The 16,435-nt window shown below is 46.4% G+C and overlaps 1 protein-coding gene across 4 annotated transcripts; it reads right to left on the bottom strand.

The window, feature by feature from the left end:
- Positions 1-540: 540 nt before the first annotated feature.
- On the bottom strand, positions 541-16,234 carry PHF7 (PHD finger protein 7). 4 transcript variants are annotated; one of them, XM_025885644.2, is made up of 11 exons: positions 15,510-16,231; positions 14,168-14,280; positions 13,152-13,204; positions 12,681-12,772; positions 7,746-7,847; positions 7,241-7,365; positions 6,616-6,775; positions 5,953-6,059; positions 5,364-5,480; positions 4,816-4,940; positions 541-1,312 (listed from the first exon to the last, which is right to left on the bottom strand). In XM_025885644.2, the coding sequence occupies exons 2-11, from the start codon at positions 14,209-14,211 to the stop codon at positions 1,248-1,250; spliced, it is 990 nt and encodes a 329-aa protein (XP_025741429.2). In that variant the 5' UTR covers positions 14,212-14,280; positions 15,510-16,231; the 3' UTR covers positions 541-1,247. The 4 variants fall into 4 exon arrangements, with proteins under 4 accessions (XP_025741429.2, XP_025741427.2, XP_025741426.2 ...); XM_025885642.2 differs by lacking the exon at positions 541-1,312 and adding an exon at positions 4,038-4,598 and having other exon boundaries at positions 4,864-4,940; positions 15,510-16,232; XM_025885641.2 differs by lacking the exon at positions 541-1,312 and adding an exon at positions 4,038-4,598 and having other exon boundaries at positions 15,510-16,230.
- Between the last annotated feature and the right edge of the window lie 201 nt (positions 16,235-16,435).

Below are 16,435 nucleotides of genomic sequence, written 5' to 3'. Positions count from 1 at the left end.
CCTTATGCTCAGGGCCCAGTGTTCCGGGGTAGCCAGGGCAGAGTGCCCGTGGGTGGGGTGTCCAGGGAGATGCTGCTGAGTAGGCCCATGTTTGTGGAAGGTCTTGGATGCCAATCTCAGCAGAGCCATCCTAAGAAAAGAGCTAGCAGATGTTTATGGTAATTAGCAGAAGGGAAAAGGGCGGATCTGCCAGCAAAGCAAGTGGACATAGGAAACGGTGCAGGGAGAAGGCTTTTGCTGCAGTCCTCTGAGGCACAGGGGTCTGAGCCGAGCACTAGCAATGGGATAGCAAAGAAGGCGAACATTTGTAAAACAGTCAAACTGACAAGAAAGAGGGTGGTTGAGGATAAAGGGAAGTAGAAGGAGATACTGAGATTTTTGGCTCTAGTCCATGGTTCCTACAAAGGTAAGAATGAAAGGAAGTAGAGAAGGTGAATTTTGGGGGAATTTTTACTTAACATCTATTTCTACCCTCCCCAAGCGAACTATTTGTTCCAGGTCCTAAGTTATAAAACAGTAATTAATTCTAACAGACAGATCCCTTGTGAAAACATGTATTTAAATCACACAAGAGGAGCCTGGAGCATCTTGTAGTGCCAAAAAGTAAAGAAGGGCCCAAAAAATCCCCAAAACCAAAATAACAAAACAGAACAAAACACACAATAATGGGGGTATGTGAAAAGGACTCAGGAGCTCCCAATGGCCAGAGCTGGAATAATTTGAACAACAAAATAAATCAAGCAGTATTGGATTATAACCCAGAATACACTATGCAAATCCCTAAGTCTAGACTGACATAAACGAATGACCGAATAAATAAGTGGGAGAGAACGGGTAAATCTCCCATGCAGAAGAATTCCAAATAATGTAGATATTCTGTTCGCAAGGAGGGAGGGGACATAAATCGCCACTCATTAATTGTGGGCTACACAGAGCGACCTGCTTCCAAAAGGCACAGTCTGGAAAGTGGGGAAAAGAAGTAACTTTATGCTGGAGAAACCTGACAAACATACCTCACCAGCTGATCAAGGTCACCATCAATGGTGGAAGACATGTTGATAGTCTGTAACTTGGCTATGATGTGATAACAGCACTTTACTTGTGTGGTCTCCCTCCCCCAGGCCCATAACCCTAGCCTAATCGTGAGAAAAACATCAGACAATACCAACTGAGGGCTCTCAAGATACCTGACCAGTACTCCTCAAAACTGTCAAGGTCATCAAAAACAAGGAAAATCTGACAAACTGTTACAGCCAAGAGGAACCTAAGGAGACAGGATGATTCAATGCAACGTGGTCTCCCGGATAGGGTCCTAGAACAGAAAAGAGACATTAAGTAAAAACTAAGGAAATCTAAATAAACTCTGGGTTTGAAAATAATGTATTGGTTCATTAATTGTTACAAATGTACTACGTTCGGGGCACCTGGGTGGCTCAGATGGTTGGGTGTCTGCCTTCGGCTCAGGTCGTGATCCCAGGGTCCTGGGATCGAGTCCCTCATCAGGCTCCCTGCTCGGGGGGAGCCTGCTTCTCCCTCTGCCTCTGCCTCTCTCTCTCTCTCTCTCTCTCTCTCTCTCTCTCTGACTCTCATGAATAAATAAATAAAACATTAAAAAAAAACAAATGTACTACTTTAATGTAAGATGGTACTAAGGAGGGAAATAGGGTTTGGGGTATTTGGGGAATCCCCGTACTATCTTCACAATTTTTGTAAATCTAAAACTATCCTTAATTAAAAGTTCACTTAAGACAAAAAACCCAGTTATTTAGTGGGGAATGACTGATTAGGTGAAGAATAGAACATTTCAAAATTGGGGACTTTCCAGTCAGCTATTAAAATCAATGGAGAGTACAGGGTATAGAGATGAAGAAATAGTTAATAGGGAGGAGTGTGTGTGTGCGCGCACACACGCACACACACTGTTTTCTAGGTATCCATAAGGTCAACTGCACCCAGAGATCAGGCAACTGAATAAGTGACAAAAGCACCCTCATCCTCCCCCCACCACAAGCTGTACCTCCCACCCCCTGCAGCTGGATTCCAGAGGTACTGCCAGAGGACCACTACTTTCGGTTAAGATGGTGTCTCTCACACTTGAGTAGTATCCAAGTGGATCCTTTTTTTCCTAAGTTTTATTTATTCATTTGAGAGAGTGCGCACACGAGGTGGGGGGAGGGGCAGAGGGAGAAGGGCCCGGAGAAGCAGGCTCCCCACTGAGCAGGGAGCCCAATGTGGGGCTCGATCCCAGGACCCGGAGATCATGACCTGAGCCGAAGGCGGATGCTTAACCGACTGAGCCACCCAGGCGCCCCTCCAAGTGGATTCTTTTTAAAGGGAAAGATACTACCCCAGATGTCTGAGAATATGCCTGGTGACCCAAGTTATAGAAATTCTAGATTAAGAATCTGTAGTCTTAATCTTGGAAGTGTCTTGCAGTTGTGAATTATCACTACAAGAGTTGAGTCTTTAGGATAGGTAAAATATCATTTGTTTTTGAAATGAAAATCCACAATTTAAAAACTGAGTCACTTGCAGAGCTCTGACAAGGTGTCCCTGGAAACCCAGGTTAGGAAGCACAGCATTGAGTCATCAAAATCATGGGAGAGAAAAGGAAGAGAAAAGGCATAGGTGCTGGCCGCCCTGGGGTGTTAGCTGTGCAGTAGGCCCAGTGAGAAGCCGGCTCAGGAGTAGGCTCTCGGAGGCCGGTCTTTCAGAAAAGAAGTGCAGCTAATAGTGATCTCATGTTTGGCTTATGAGGAAGATTGTATTTTGAGGCAACTGTCATGTGGAACATTTGGGAAGAATTAGCCATAGGTACCTAACAAATTGAGCAAATACAAAAGGGATAGGTATTTATTTCAGGAAAAAAAACCAATTATGGGAGAGGAAAAATAATCCTAGTGTACTGCCTGGCTCAGAGGTGGGCAGCATTTACATGGTCATAGCAAGTAAACTGAAGGTTACTAATGTAATCACTGAAGGTTAATTCAATAAAAACTGTGATGCAATTATAAAAGATGGAGAGAATGAAAGTGGGAAAGTCTTAAAGGAGCAAGCTCTTACATGACATAATCGGAAGTCAGTAACGTCTAAGACTAATGAATCAAGAAATGGCTAAAATAACGGACAGTAGTTGCCTTTAAGGAGCAGGATTGAGGGTAGGGAAGGATAAGACAAGAGACTGTTTTTTGTTATAATCCTTTAAGTACTTCTTGACTTTTAAAATTCTGTATTACTTTGCCTGCATATTTTGATAATAACAAAAACACACAAACACACTACCCCACACCCCATGTGACTCCAAGTGGATCTGGTCAAATTTGAAAGTGACCGCTGTAAACACCAAGGATGGAAGTCTCCAGGGCTCAGCAACTTTTGAACCAAGAACCCCGTCCTCCACCATGGGTTACAATGACTCAGTGAGACCCTGAGCACTGAGTATCTGGCAATGGTCCTGATTTCCCCTGCTAATCTAAATCCCACAGAATCATTAAAAACAAAAATATGTGAGATAGGTTCCACTCAATTTCTCCCAAGACCTTCTGCCAGATTCCCATACCCGCTGCCTTGCCTAATGCAACTGTCCTGGCGTGGTTCCCTTACCCGAGACGGAATTGCCTGAGCCACCAGGCAGCGAGGTTCTGGGTGGAGGTATGCTGCAGACCACACGGCCTGCAGCGGACAGAGTCCTTCCAAGCAGTGTGAGCATGGCAGTCCCTGCCCTGTTTGAGTCCAGGGCCCCGAGCCTTGCAATGGTGGCCTATTCTCAGTCCAGTATGGCCTCCTTTGCTGGCTCACCTCCCTGGTGAGGGCCTGTGTTTATTTGTGCAATGATGAAATCTCTGTCCCCACCCATAAAGTTAATTTCCCAGCAAACTGCTTCCCTCCAAATCAACATGTCTATGTTGGAAGTTGAAAATTCTACATTTATTCACTGAATTTTATGGATTAGAAGGGTGCATTTTCTGTTTCCTCACTCTACCGTCCAGATTCCTCAGGATGCTAAGTTCCAGAGTGAATTTGTAAGGAGACACCGATGGAGAGAAAACCTTTATTTGCATAATAACAAACACGGGTGAAGTAAGAAGCAGCATATGAGAAGCAGATTAGGGTGAGAGAAGAGGAGAAGGCTCTCTAGGGCCCAGGCAGAAAGAGCAGAGGCGCGCTCATGACTGCTAACACATTCCGAGGTTGGCATCTGGACTCCACTCTGTCCTCACGCTCCCCTGGGACTTCTCTTTCCCTGGTTCATGCTCTCACTGCTGGCCCTCTTCCCTTGTCTCACAGTCCCAAGGGGCTCCCTCCCTCAAACCCGGTGGAGGAGCACAGCTTCATACCCAAATGTGCTTGGCAGCCACTACTCAGAAGCTGTTACTTAGATTTTTTGCAGCTCTTAGAGATTTTGACACGCTTGGACCGACAGGAGTGGCCCCTCCTGCCACCAGAGGACTCTGGCTTTTCTAGTAAGGAAGGTCCTGGCCAATCAGTCCAAGAAGGGCCTGGATTCCCTTCCAGGCTGGTGTTTCTGCAGAAATGCCCCCTGGGGGGGAAGGTGCTGCTGCAACAAGGGATGTCACCTGAGTTTTCAGGTGTATAGTCTGTGGTGGAAGAAAAGCGGAGAGGGAGACTCAGGCCTCCGTCTCTCCAGGCTCAGGTCCTTGAGCCCCTCCCTAGCCACTTCCCTTCCCGAACCAAAGGCACCAACTCCAAGTCCCCATCCGGTGGCATGCCCTCCTCCTTTCCCAGGCACCACAAGGCCCCCCCAGCCCCCGCCCCCGCCCAAGTTCTTAGACCAGACCACCCCTCCGGTCCCACCTGCGGCTTCAGCGGAAGGTGCACACTCCTCACACTCCCACTTCTTACTGTTGGATCTAAGAGAGGAGCAGTCCCTGTGGGTTCCGTGGGATCCGCAGGTACTGCACAGAATGAGGCGCCACCTCCTGCAGGAAAAGCCAAGGAAGGGTTGTGGGGACAAATATTACACTCATTACCACTCTCAGAATGTCTGCTACAGGCCAGGCCTTTGCTGAGGGCTTCCCAGGCAATTTTCACTGTACATTTTACCCAGGACCCATTGTGGCTGAGTGCCAATCCTTGGACCCTCACTTAGGCACAGATACTCGAAAGGTGGATTTGGAAAGGAACCGGACCCAAGGGTTGCTCCACTGGGCACAAGGAGGAGCAGACCCTGTAGGAACCTGTCCCCTTGTGCATGAGTGAGTCCTGGGCTGGTCAAGTATGGAACCTGGGTTCACCCTGAGGTCTGTAGACAAGAGCAAGTTTCTTGCTCCTGATAACTGGCCAAGGTCTAACTCCAGGATGGCACCAATGAGAGATCTTTCTAGCAAGGAGCCTTTCCCTACCCTTCTTCCTCAAAGCTGTCTCTGCCTTTTTCATACAGACAGATGGGGGCATCACAATGTTGATAGCGCTCATACAACTCTGAGAAAGCCCCTGGCTCGAGCTCCCAGGCGGCATCTCTGCAGTGGGAAAAGAAACAGTGAGTAAGGGGCACATAATTGGTGGTGAAACCTTTGTCTACTCGGGAGGAACTAGAAAGAACTCACGCTAGCACTGCAAAAGAGCTCAACAGGCTGCGTGAATACTTTAAACAAGATGGGCTGAGTGGTCTGGCAGTAGGAGAGGGTGGACGCAGGATGAGTGGAACATGGGGGTTTCTTAGTTCCACCCTGGAATTCAAGAACCAGCCCCCAGGGAGTTCTGATCCCCAAGCACCCTTTTCAGGAACATGTCTACCCCATCCCCACAGTGCACCCCCACCTCCTTTTCTTTTGATAACTGACAAGCCCTCCTTCCACTCCCTCCCTCTTTGCCATACGCAGGTGCCTGGGCTGCCTCTTCATTCTCTGAACTAACCTCACACTCACCTCCTCTCTAGAAATCTAGGCAACCCACTCCCTGGCTCAATTCCTGCCTTCGAGTTTCCACTACCTGTCTGGAATATGTATTCCCATTCTTAGCATTTCTTGAGGAAACTCTTCTCGATTGTTACACTGTGGACATTTGAAGAAATGTTTTGCCGATGTGTGGGCATACTTCTGTAAGAGAAACATGGAAGAGCGTTGTGTTTATAAAAACACCATCTTTGGCCACCTTCTCTCCACCCCAACCCTCATCTCACAAAGAGGATGTTGCCAAGAGAGCTTGATGGGAGATTTCCATAAAAGGGCTACGGGTGGGCTAGTGGGAGGGGTGCAAACCCAGGCATCAGACCAGAGACCACGCTCAATTCGAGAGAGCTCCCAGGGGTGGCTCAGCTGTCATCTCTGGCTGTGGGGCCTGCAGTACTGACCCATTCAAGGGTCTCTTTCCTTCTGTCCCAGGAAGCAAGGCTGATTCTGAGGCTGCTTGACTCATTCCAGCTTGTCTGCTCTAGCCCTCCTGAGGATTTTGCTCAGTCTAAATGTTATCACGGATGAGGTCTTACAGGTCAGGGGTGACCAGAGATTGGGCTGACTTTCCTCTGATTGCCTGGAACCTTCCCTGCATATAGGCCTCCAGGATGGAACACAGAAGCTAAGACTGCCTGAGCATTCCTAGGGTGCTCCGAACTAGAGAAAATGTGGAAGGTCCCCAGGGCGGAGAAAGGCCCACCTGTATGCACTTGCGGTGGTAGATAGTTTGACTACAACATGGACTCTGGATATTTTCGACACTTGCTTGGGATAAGTCTTCACAACACAAGACACAGCTTTCCTCCCCTGCCTTCCCCCATTGGATGTCCTGTGTTGGGCGATGTTTTCCACAAAATGATCTGAGGCAGAACAAACAGACTTGATTTCTGGTTTGTCACTGATGCAGTCTTCCGGCTGCCTGGCCTAGGAAGGGCAGCCACCCAGGCCGATGCCCAGCGAACCTCCATGCTCACGGGGAGGAGGAGGAGCAGGGAGGGGAAAAGCCACATGCCTTCTCACAGCTGTTCCCCCACTGAGCAAACCTCCCGGGACTAACCCCACAGTCTCCTGTTCCTGAAAGCCCTGCTGAGCTCTGAGCAGCTGTCTAAGAACAGCAGCTGCTTGTAATTTAAGAAGGGGCTGGGAAGCAAGAAGGAAGCCCTGGGAAATCGCCAAGTCAGGACACTGTTTCTCATTATTGAATGGTAGGACAGATTCACCAGTGCATCAAAACAGGCCTGTGAGAACCGGACTCTGATTTCACTGGTGCCTAATTAAGAGCAACTTGCAAAAGGGCAGCCCAACCTTTCCCCTTCATCACTCACTTGTACTCTCCAAAAAATTGTGAAAGGCAACCCCTTTCTTGGCCACAAGGAAGATGGAAGTTTCTGATGCACTGATCCTTCTGGCAGTTGATGGCAGCTCCCTTTTTCTTGCACACAAAGCAGATCTGCAAATGAGATCCCAGGCAGTGCTCAGGGCCCCAAGAAGGACAGACAGACATTCTGCAGCACATCATTCTATGGAATGGAAATTCTAGGAAGCAAGAGCCATTTCCCTTCCTCAGCTGACCTGAAAGTTCTTGGGGGCACCCTGAAGCTGAGCTTCAAGCAGCATTAAATTATTTTTTCCCCCTAGGATGTTGCTCCTTCTCCTCACTTAGGATACTACACCCCAGAGAAGCATGCAGCTTAAGAGAAGGACCTGTTGGGAACTCCAAGAGTCCTTTGACTTCTGAACTAGCAGCTAGGGAAAAGAACAGAAACAGGGACGATCAGAGCGGTGTGAGAAGAGACCTACTCCGAGGCCCCCCTATTGGGGGATTCTAACCTTCCTAGAAGCCCGGGCTGCCTCCTTTTTGATGTCTTCAGGCAGGAATCCATGGAAACCTCTGTTGGACTGGCCCCTCTGAGGCAGCTTGCTAGATAGGATCTGGGGGAGCAGTAGAACCAGGCTGTCAACATTGATGATGGGTGAGTCAGTGCAGCGGGGTGAGGAGGGTGACAGGGTAAGAGAGCTAGAATATAGAGCGCGGGGGGGGGGGGCGGGGGGGGCTCTTCAAATATTAACTCATTTCATCCTTGTAACAACGACAGGAGGTAGGTACTGTCATCATCCCCGTTTTATAGGAGAGATTATGTGATCTGCTCAGGGTCACAGGACTCCAGAACCTGGGCTCTAACATACCTCTGTGTTACACTGTCTCTCATTTACTGAGGATTGCTTTTCTGTGCTGAGCCCTTTGGGGAAACACTCCCTGTAGATTGACTCATCTTATGTTCACTACAACCCTGTGACAGATGCTGTTGTGACCCTCATCTTACAGAGGAGCTCTCTGAGGTGTAGGATGGTAAGTGACACGGCTGGGGCCACACGGCAAGGAGGCAACAGAGCTGGCACTCACATCCAGGCCCACAGAATCCACACTCTTCCCCTGCCCCCTGTACTGCTCCTTAGTGCAAGATAAATACTCTTTTCAGAGTGTGTTCTCTACGGGAAGGCAAACAGGGCTTTAAAATCTGACTATAAGGGTCCCTGGGTGGCACAGTTGGTTAAGTGTCTAACTCTTGGTTTCAGCTCAGGCCTTGATCTCAGGGTCGTGAGATGGGGTCCAACCCACATGGGGCCCCAAGCACAGCACAGAGTCTACTTATGACTCTCCCTCCCTCCCTTTGCCCCTCCCCCCGTGCTCTCTCTCTCTCCCTCCCTCCAAATAAAATAAAATCTCCCGACTGTAGCCATTCTGCCCTACCGGGCAAGGGGAGGAATTGAACTTTTCTTTAAAAACACAATTTTAAGGGCCTTTGCTTCTGAAAAGCCCCCGAAGCAGATTCTAGAATGGAAAATCAAGGAAGAGGCCGCGAAGCCGTTCATGTACCCATAAACTGCTAGGTTTGTGCAGGTACATCGGAGGGTCGTCAGCACCCCAGCCCCACCCCGAGAGTCTTCCAAAAACATGGGGAGGGTGCTGGACCTCCTACAGTGATTACATGTAATGTGTAATGGGGGCCCAGCTTATTTTATTTTGACATTATAGAAAAGATGACCCTACAAGGTTAGATGACTTGAACACCCTTGGATTATAGCTATATGTTCTGAATTAGGATTAAAACGTATCTGTTCCACACCAGTTTTCTCAGGGCTTTAGGACTATATGAGTGATTTCTGTTTTATTTATATTTTTAAGTATTACTAATGTTTTCTACAATGAGCATGTATTATTTCTATAAACAGAAAAATCAATAGTGAAAGATTAGAAATAATCTAAATGTCCTTTAAAAGCAGTTTGTTTTAATGCTTTTTGGTACCCCCATCCCATGGAATACCGATTAGCTATTAAAAAGAAAAAAAACTAGATCAATATGTTCTACGTGGAAAGATCTTCATAAGTATTAAGAGGTAAAAAAAAAAAAACAGGCAAAATACAAAATACTGTATATAGTATGTTTATTTTTATGTTGAAAATGTGTATGCTTGTAAAGGCACTGAGATTAACCAAGACCTGACACCCAAACCAGACAGGATTTACAAGAGAGGAAAATCACAGACTAGTCTTTCTCACCAGTAGAGGTGTAAAAATGAAACAAAATATTAGCAAATTGAATCCGGCACCATATAAAAAGGATAATACATCATGATCAAGCAGGGTTTATACCAGAAATGCAAGGTTAGTTTAACATTAAAAATTCAATTGACGTAACAAGCCCGTAAACAAAATAAAGGAGAAAAATGATCATCTCAATAGATGCGGAAAAAGCATCTTGACAAAATTCAATATATATTCATGATATCCTCAGCAAACTAGAAATATAAGGAAACTTCTTTAATCTGATGAAAAGTCTACAGCTAACATCATATTTTAATGTTGAAAAATTGGATGCTATCCTCCAATGTTGGGAGTAACACAAGGATATTTACTCCTGTAACTCCTATTCAACACCTGATCGAAAGTCCTACCTAGTATAAGGCAAGAAGAAGAATTAAAAGAATTGAAAGAGTGGAAATGAAGAAATAGAACTGTTTTTATTCACACTACATGACTGTGTACACAGGAAATCCTAAAGCATTTACCAAAAAAATTTAAAAATAAAAACAACTACTGAACTAATAAGTGAACTTAACAAGATTGCAGGATATAAAATCAACATACAAAATAAACTGCACTTATATATACCAACATCCGAAGTTGAAACTGAAATTTTAAAATACCATTTATAATAGCATAAAAATCACAAAATATTTACACATTCATTTAATAAAAGATGTGCAAGACTTCTTCACTAAAAAAACACTGCTGAATAAAAAATAAGGAAAAAAAAATAAATAAGACATTGCTGAGACAAATTTTAAAAGACCCAAATAAATGGGGAAGTATATCACTTCCATGGATTGAAGATTCAATATGTCAATTCTTCCCAAATTGATCTATAAATTCAATGCAATCCCAACATCAATCCCAACAGGCTTTTTTTTTTTTTTTTTAAAGAAAAACTGACAAGCTAGGTGTAAGATTTATATGGAAAAGGACCTGATAGCCAAAACAATCTTAAAAAAGATTGTAGAGGGGCGCCTGGGTGGCTCAGTCATTGAGCGTCTGCCTTCAGCTCAGGTCATGGTCCCAGGGTCCTGGGATCGAGCCCCGCATCGGGCTCCCTGCTTGGCGGGGAGCCTGCTTCTCCCTCTCCCACTCCCCCTGCTTGTGTTCCCTCCGTCGCTGTGTCTCTCTCTGTCAAATAAATAAATAAAATCTTAAAAAAAAAAAGAGAGAGATTCAAGAACATATAATACTTAATTTCAAGACACTATAAAGCCACAATAATGAAGATAGTGCAGTACTGTTGTAAGGATGATGCACAGATCAATGACATAAAATAAATCAACCAGATCCACAGATATATGGTCAATTGATTTCAACAAAGGCATCAAGGTAATTCAGTGGGTAGGCCAAGATATCTTGGGACACACACAACAAGCACTAATGATAAAAGAAAAAAGATTGGTAAACTGAACTTCATCAAAACTAAAAACGTTTGCTCGGGCGCCTGGGTGGCTCAGTTGGTTAGGCGACTGCCTTCGGCTCAGGTCATGATCCTGGAGTCCCGGGATCGAGTCCCGCATAGGGCTCCCTGCTCAGTGGGGAGTCTGCTTCTCCCTCTGACCCTCTTCCCTCTCGTGCTCTCTATCTCTCATTCTCTCTCTCTCAAATAAAAAAATAAAATAAATAAAAATTAAAAAATTAAAAAAATTAAAAAAACATTCACTCTTTGAAAGACACCATTAAGAAAATGAGGCATGCCACGGATTGGAGAAAATAGTGACAATACACATATCTGAAAAAGGGTTTGCCTCCAGAATATGTAAAAAACTCATAAATTGATAAGACAAAATAACCTACTTTTACAAAGGAAAAATACTTGCACAGACACTTCACTAAAGAACATATGTGAATGACCAGTAAGCACACAAAAAGAAGCTCAGCATCTTAAGTCAACAGGGAAATGGAAATTAAAACCATAATGAGATACCAGTACACACCTAATAGGATGGCTAAAATTAAAAAGATTGACCATATCAAGTTCTGGCAAGAATATTGTGCAATTGGAACTCTCATAAATTGCCAGTGCGAGTGTAAACTGGTACAACCACTTTGGAAAGTGATTTGGCAACTTCACAAAAAGTTAAACATACGGTTAGCGCACAACCAATAAATCCACTCCTAGGCATTTGCCCAAGGGAAGTGAAAATACGTGTTCACAAAAAGACTTGAACATGAATATTCATAGCAACTTTATTCATAATAGCCCCCAGATAGAAACAATTCAAATGTCCATCAACAGATGGATAAAATAAGCCATTTACAAAATATTCATACAACACAATACTACTAGGCAAAAAAAGGTACAAGCTACTGATACATGCAACAACATGGATGAATCTCCAAAACGTTGTCATTGAGTAAAAGACTCAATGTCTACTCAAAGTAAAAGAGTAGAAGACAGCAAGACTACAATTGCTGTATGATTCCATGTATATGAAATATAAGAAGAGACAAAAGTAATCTATAGATCAGAACAGTGATGATCTCTGAGGGGACTGACTAGGAGGGTACGGGAGGGAACTTTCTGGGGTGATGGAAATACTTTGATTGGGGTTGTGTTTACACGAGGATATACATTACGTCCCCATGATATAGGAGCTTATCAAAACTCATCAAACTGTACACTTATAATCGGTGCATTCTATAGTATGCAAATTATAGCTAATAAAAAAAAAAAGCATAGGGCACCTGGGTGGCTCAGTTGGTTAAGCGACTGCCTTCGGCTCAGGTCATGATCCCTGGAGTCCCGGGATCGAGTCCCGCATTGGGCTCCCTGCTCGGCGGGGAGTCTGCTTCTCCCTCTGACCCTACCCCCTCTCATGTGCTCTCTCTCTCTCATTCTCTCTCTCAAATAAATAAATAAAATCTTTAAAAAAAAAAAGCATAGTGGGAAAAAACAACTCGAAGGACAGTTGACAGCATGTGCTTCTGAGGAGAGGGAGAAAGATTGGGAACACTGTTTTGGGAAGCAACTTTTTATTGTACATACTTTATACTGTCAGGATTTTATAGCAGGTACGTACATTACTTCTTAAAGACTAGATTTTAAAAAGAGAAAAGCTATTAAGAAAAACAAGGCCATGTATTTGAGGCTGGACGAAAAACAGAGAACAGACTGTGCAGCAAAAGCCATGAAACATTCAAAGCAAAGGGGACCTTATACTCACAAGACAAAAATAATGCACGCTGAGATTATCTTTCTGAAGAAATTCCCCCAGCTTTTCGGGATCCCCAGGTTCTCGAAGGCATAGCCGGCAAACTGGAAGAAGGAATGTTAAGAATTCATTTTGGGAGCACAAGGAAGAGTCATGTATTGGGAAGAGGACATTTTGACAAGGATGGAGGTTGGGATGAAGTTTTGCAGGGTATCAGTTAGGCCTTTATATAATTTTGGCCACATGTGAGTCGGCTGCAGCTTCTCACTTTATATACTTTTCTCTCAAGTGGCTTTAAATAACTTGTTTCTTGAACTTTGGATTAGTCATTTAAAAATCAAGGACCCTGAGTTCTTCAGGATCTTAGAGAATCTGGGAAATGAGTAGGACGGACAGTTGGAGAAGTAAGTTTGCTGCCCTACACAGGTGACCTTTGCTGAGGTCGGAAGGCAGCAGTTGAACAGAACCTCCAGTCTTTCTTACCAGGCCCTGAAGATGGCTTCCTTTGGGTTACCCTCCTTGTCTTGGCAGATTTTCTATACAAGAGAGGGAAGAAATATCCTGTCAACATCCCTTGTAATATTTCCCTCAAAATGCCTCCCTGGGTCTGATGAAGGACCAAAATATCAAAAGTCTAAGACATCAGTTTCTTTTTTTATTGCATTTTTTTTTGAAGGGCAAAAAACATCCAATGTCTTTTAATTAATGTGAGATTGTAATTATCTTTGGCTGTGCACCTGTGTAGACTGAATGAATGCAGGAGCAAACCCCCTCTTGCTCTTTTACTGTTTCTTCTGCCACCTACTCTGAATCTCTGGCGGCACCATGTTCACAAAGCAGAATGAAATACTAAAATTGAGGGACGCCTGGGTGGCTCAGTTGGTTAAGCGTCTGCCTTCGGCTCAGGTCACGATCCCAGGGTCCTGGGATCGAGCCCCGCGTCGGGCTCCCTGCTCGGCGGGAAGCCTGCTTCTCCCTCTGCCTCTGCCTCTCTGCCTGCTTGTGTGCTCTCTCACTTTCTGTCAAATAAATAAATAAATAAATAAATAAATAAATAATCTTTAAAACAAAGAAAAAGAAATACAAAATTGAGTGTGAATATCCTATTGCAAAACACTATTCCTGGCTCTGCACATGTATCAGCTCAATGAATCTACATTCATTGAGGCTCGAAAAAGTGGGTGCTATTATGATGCACATTTTCCAGGTGAGGAAACTGAGGCATCAAGAAATGAAGTAACCTGTCCCAGGTCACCTAGTGTCGGCAAGTGTTAGAGCCCAGATATGCATCTAGGCATAGGGCTCCAGAGCCAGCACTTTGCTATTAGGGACGGCCCTGGGGGCACAGGTTACCGGCCAGCTTCCAGAGGACCACTGGTGTATGTTTCCACGCTCCCCAACCCCAGCCCTCAAGACCACGCAAAGGGGACAAAAAGTGCAGCATATACCATGGGTCTCTGGACAATTTCTCCCGAACTCCCTTATGTCACCTGATCTACCTCAATCTTTGACGTTCCTTCTCCTTTTCTTTTACAGTCTTCATTCGCTGCTACCTCTCCCTCCTAACTTGAATTCTTCGATACTATTATGAGGACAATACAGGCTCTTCCAGCTATAAATATAAACAGGGCTTGATCAGCAATTTAATTCTACATTTGGTTCCACAGGGTCAAAGTAACAGTGTACCTCACCTCCCAACCCATGTGACAAAACAAAAGGGACCCACCCAGTATCAAGGCGAGTAGTAGCCAATAAATATTAAATTGCATCAAAACTGTTCTAGGCCGTTCACCTGTGTTAACTCACACAAACTCTGTGCAGGAAGTACCACTGCTATCCCCATTTTCAAGGTAAGGAGACTGAGGCACAGAGAGATCACAGAGAGGCACTTGCCCAAGATCAGAGTTACTGCTATTACTCAGCAGAGTAAGAATCAGAACCACTACCTGACCTGACTAAATGGGTCTTCGTTTTCTTTGTGCCTACTAAATGCACAAGGCAGCCCTCAGGATAAAGAGGCTCATTTTGCCTCCAAGTATAGGTGCCTTAATTCTACCCAGTAAAGGCTTAGGGAAGGCAGCTCTTTCCTAGGAAAAGGCACCCCTGGGATTTTGGCTGCCCGAAGCAGGCACTCCCTCTAGTGGGAGACAAGAGAGAACACGGACAAATCACCCCTTAGCTCTTCACGCTTGTCACCAGGCTCGGCTGGCCATTGAGGTTTGGTCTGTTCCCAACCTTTCTCTAGGTCTGAGCCAAGAGTAAAATGTCCCAAAGTGGAGACGACATTCTGCCACCCTTCCCCCACCACGGTCAGCAGACCGCAAATTTAGTTTTCATTGGTTAATGGGGAAATCCCTGAAAGGGAACAGACCATTGAAAAAGACATAAAATCCACTCCCATGAAGGGAGGACTGTGTCTAGCCAAGGGAGAGGGAGAAGGACAGCATTTCTTCGAAGGAGAGCTGCGTGAATCAGGTCACTCCAAGGACAGACACTCCAGCACCCATGTCCTCAGAGCACAGCTGGGAAGCGTAAACATCTGCAGGGGCTGTCAACTGTTCTCCTTGGATGCAACTGCTAAGGCAACTAACTAGCTGTTCAGAAAACTAAGACTAGACTACGCTTCCTCTCATTGTGTTTGCTCCATCTCCTCTTCCGACCCATGAGTTGCGCTTGCAGACAGCAGTCATGGCACTTGATGGCTTCTTATTCAACAAAAGCACTTGGCCAGGCTGGAAGAGGAGGGAGGAGGGCGCGCACTAGGGGACCCGCTTTTGGGACTGCTGAGCGGCTCCGGGTCGTTGGGGGGAAATACCGGCCATCTAGCAATAGAAATAAAACCTTGAAACGTCAGTTCTTTGCATCGCTGGACCAAGACGTTCCTTGAGTGGGATTCTGTGCACACTGGTAATTACGGGAAGACGCAACAATCTTCAGAGCATTTGAGGAGGGACGTTGCAAATGCCGGCTTCCACGAGCAGCTCAGTCCGAGATTTCCTAACCGAGCGGATGCTCCCTTGGAACGGTTACCAAGCTCTTTCACTGGATGGTAAAGGCTTGTTGAAAAAATTAAAAATAAATTAGCGTGTTCGGCCCCGCCGCCGCAAGAATAAACAATGATTTATTTGGAAAATACGTGTCGGTGTGGCCACAACCGTCCCCCGGAGGTAACAGCCGGAGAAGGGGCTCAAGGAGCATCCCGCGGATGCCAGACCAGGCTCATGTCGCGCCTTCCGGGCGGCTGGTGCGGGGCCGGGCCGGAGGTCGCCTCCGCCGCTCGCTCCTCACGGTAGCGCACAGCCCGCCACTCCCGGCCGGGGCCGCCCGCCCAGCTGTCGCCGAGGGCGCCGCTGTCCGGAGCTTTATTCGTTGTCACAAGCCGTGGTAGCTACCTCACGGGCGGCCGCCCCGCGCGGTGACTGCGCCGGCAAAGGGGGCGAGCGCGCAAACTGGGGCCGGGTCACGCGGACTGCGACCCAGGGAGACTGCGGCCGCGGGGACTACCGCGTCGCGGACAGTTGGTAAGGGAGCACCGCTAACGGCTGCGCGCTAACGGCCACGCGTCTGCCCCGCCCCGCCCCTTCCTCTCGCAACCGCCTGCGGTGGCCCCGCTCTCGCCCCGCCCCCCGTCTCGCCCCGCCCCCGCCCCGCCTTTTCCTCTTGCGCGGCGTGCGCCCAGCACCGCCCTCGCCCCGCCCCTTCCCCTCGCCCCGCCCTCTCACGCGAGCGCCCGGACCTCGAGAATCGATCCCGCGCAAGACAAGCCC

This window comes from Callorhinus ursinus, unplaced genomic scaffold (genome assembly GCF_003265705.2).
Source record: "Callorhinus ursinus isolate GAN/ISIS: 27379988/994484 unplaced genomic scaffold, GSC_fseal_2.0 scaffold15, whole genome shotgun sequence".
NCBI classification, from domain to species: Eukaryota; Metazoa; Chordata; class Mammalia; order Carnivora; family Otariidae; genus Callorhinus; species Callorhinus ursinus.
Note: the sequence above shows the minus strand (reverse complement) of the source record. Positions and strands in the feature narration are given on the sequence as shown.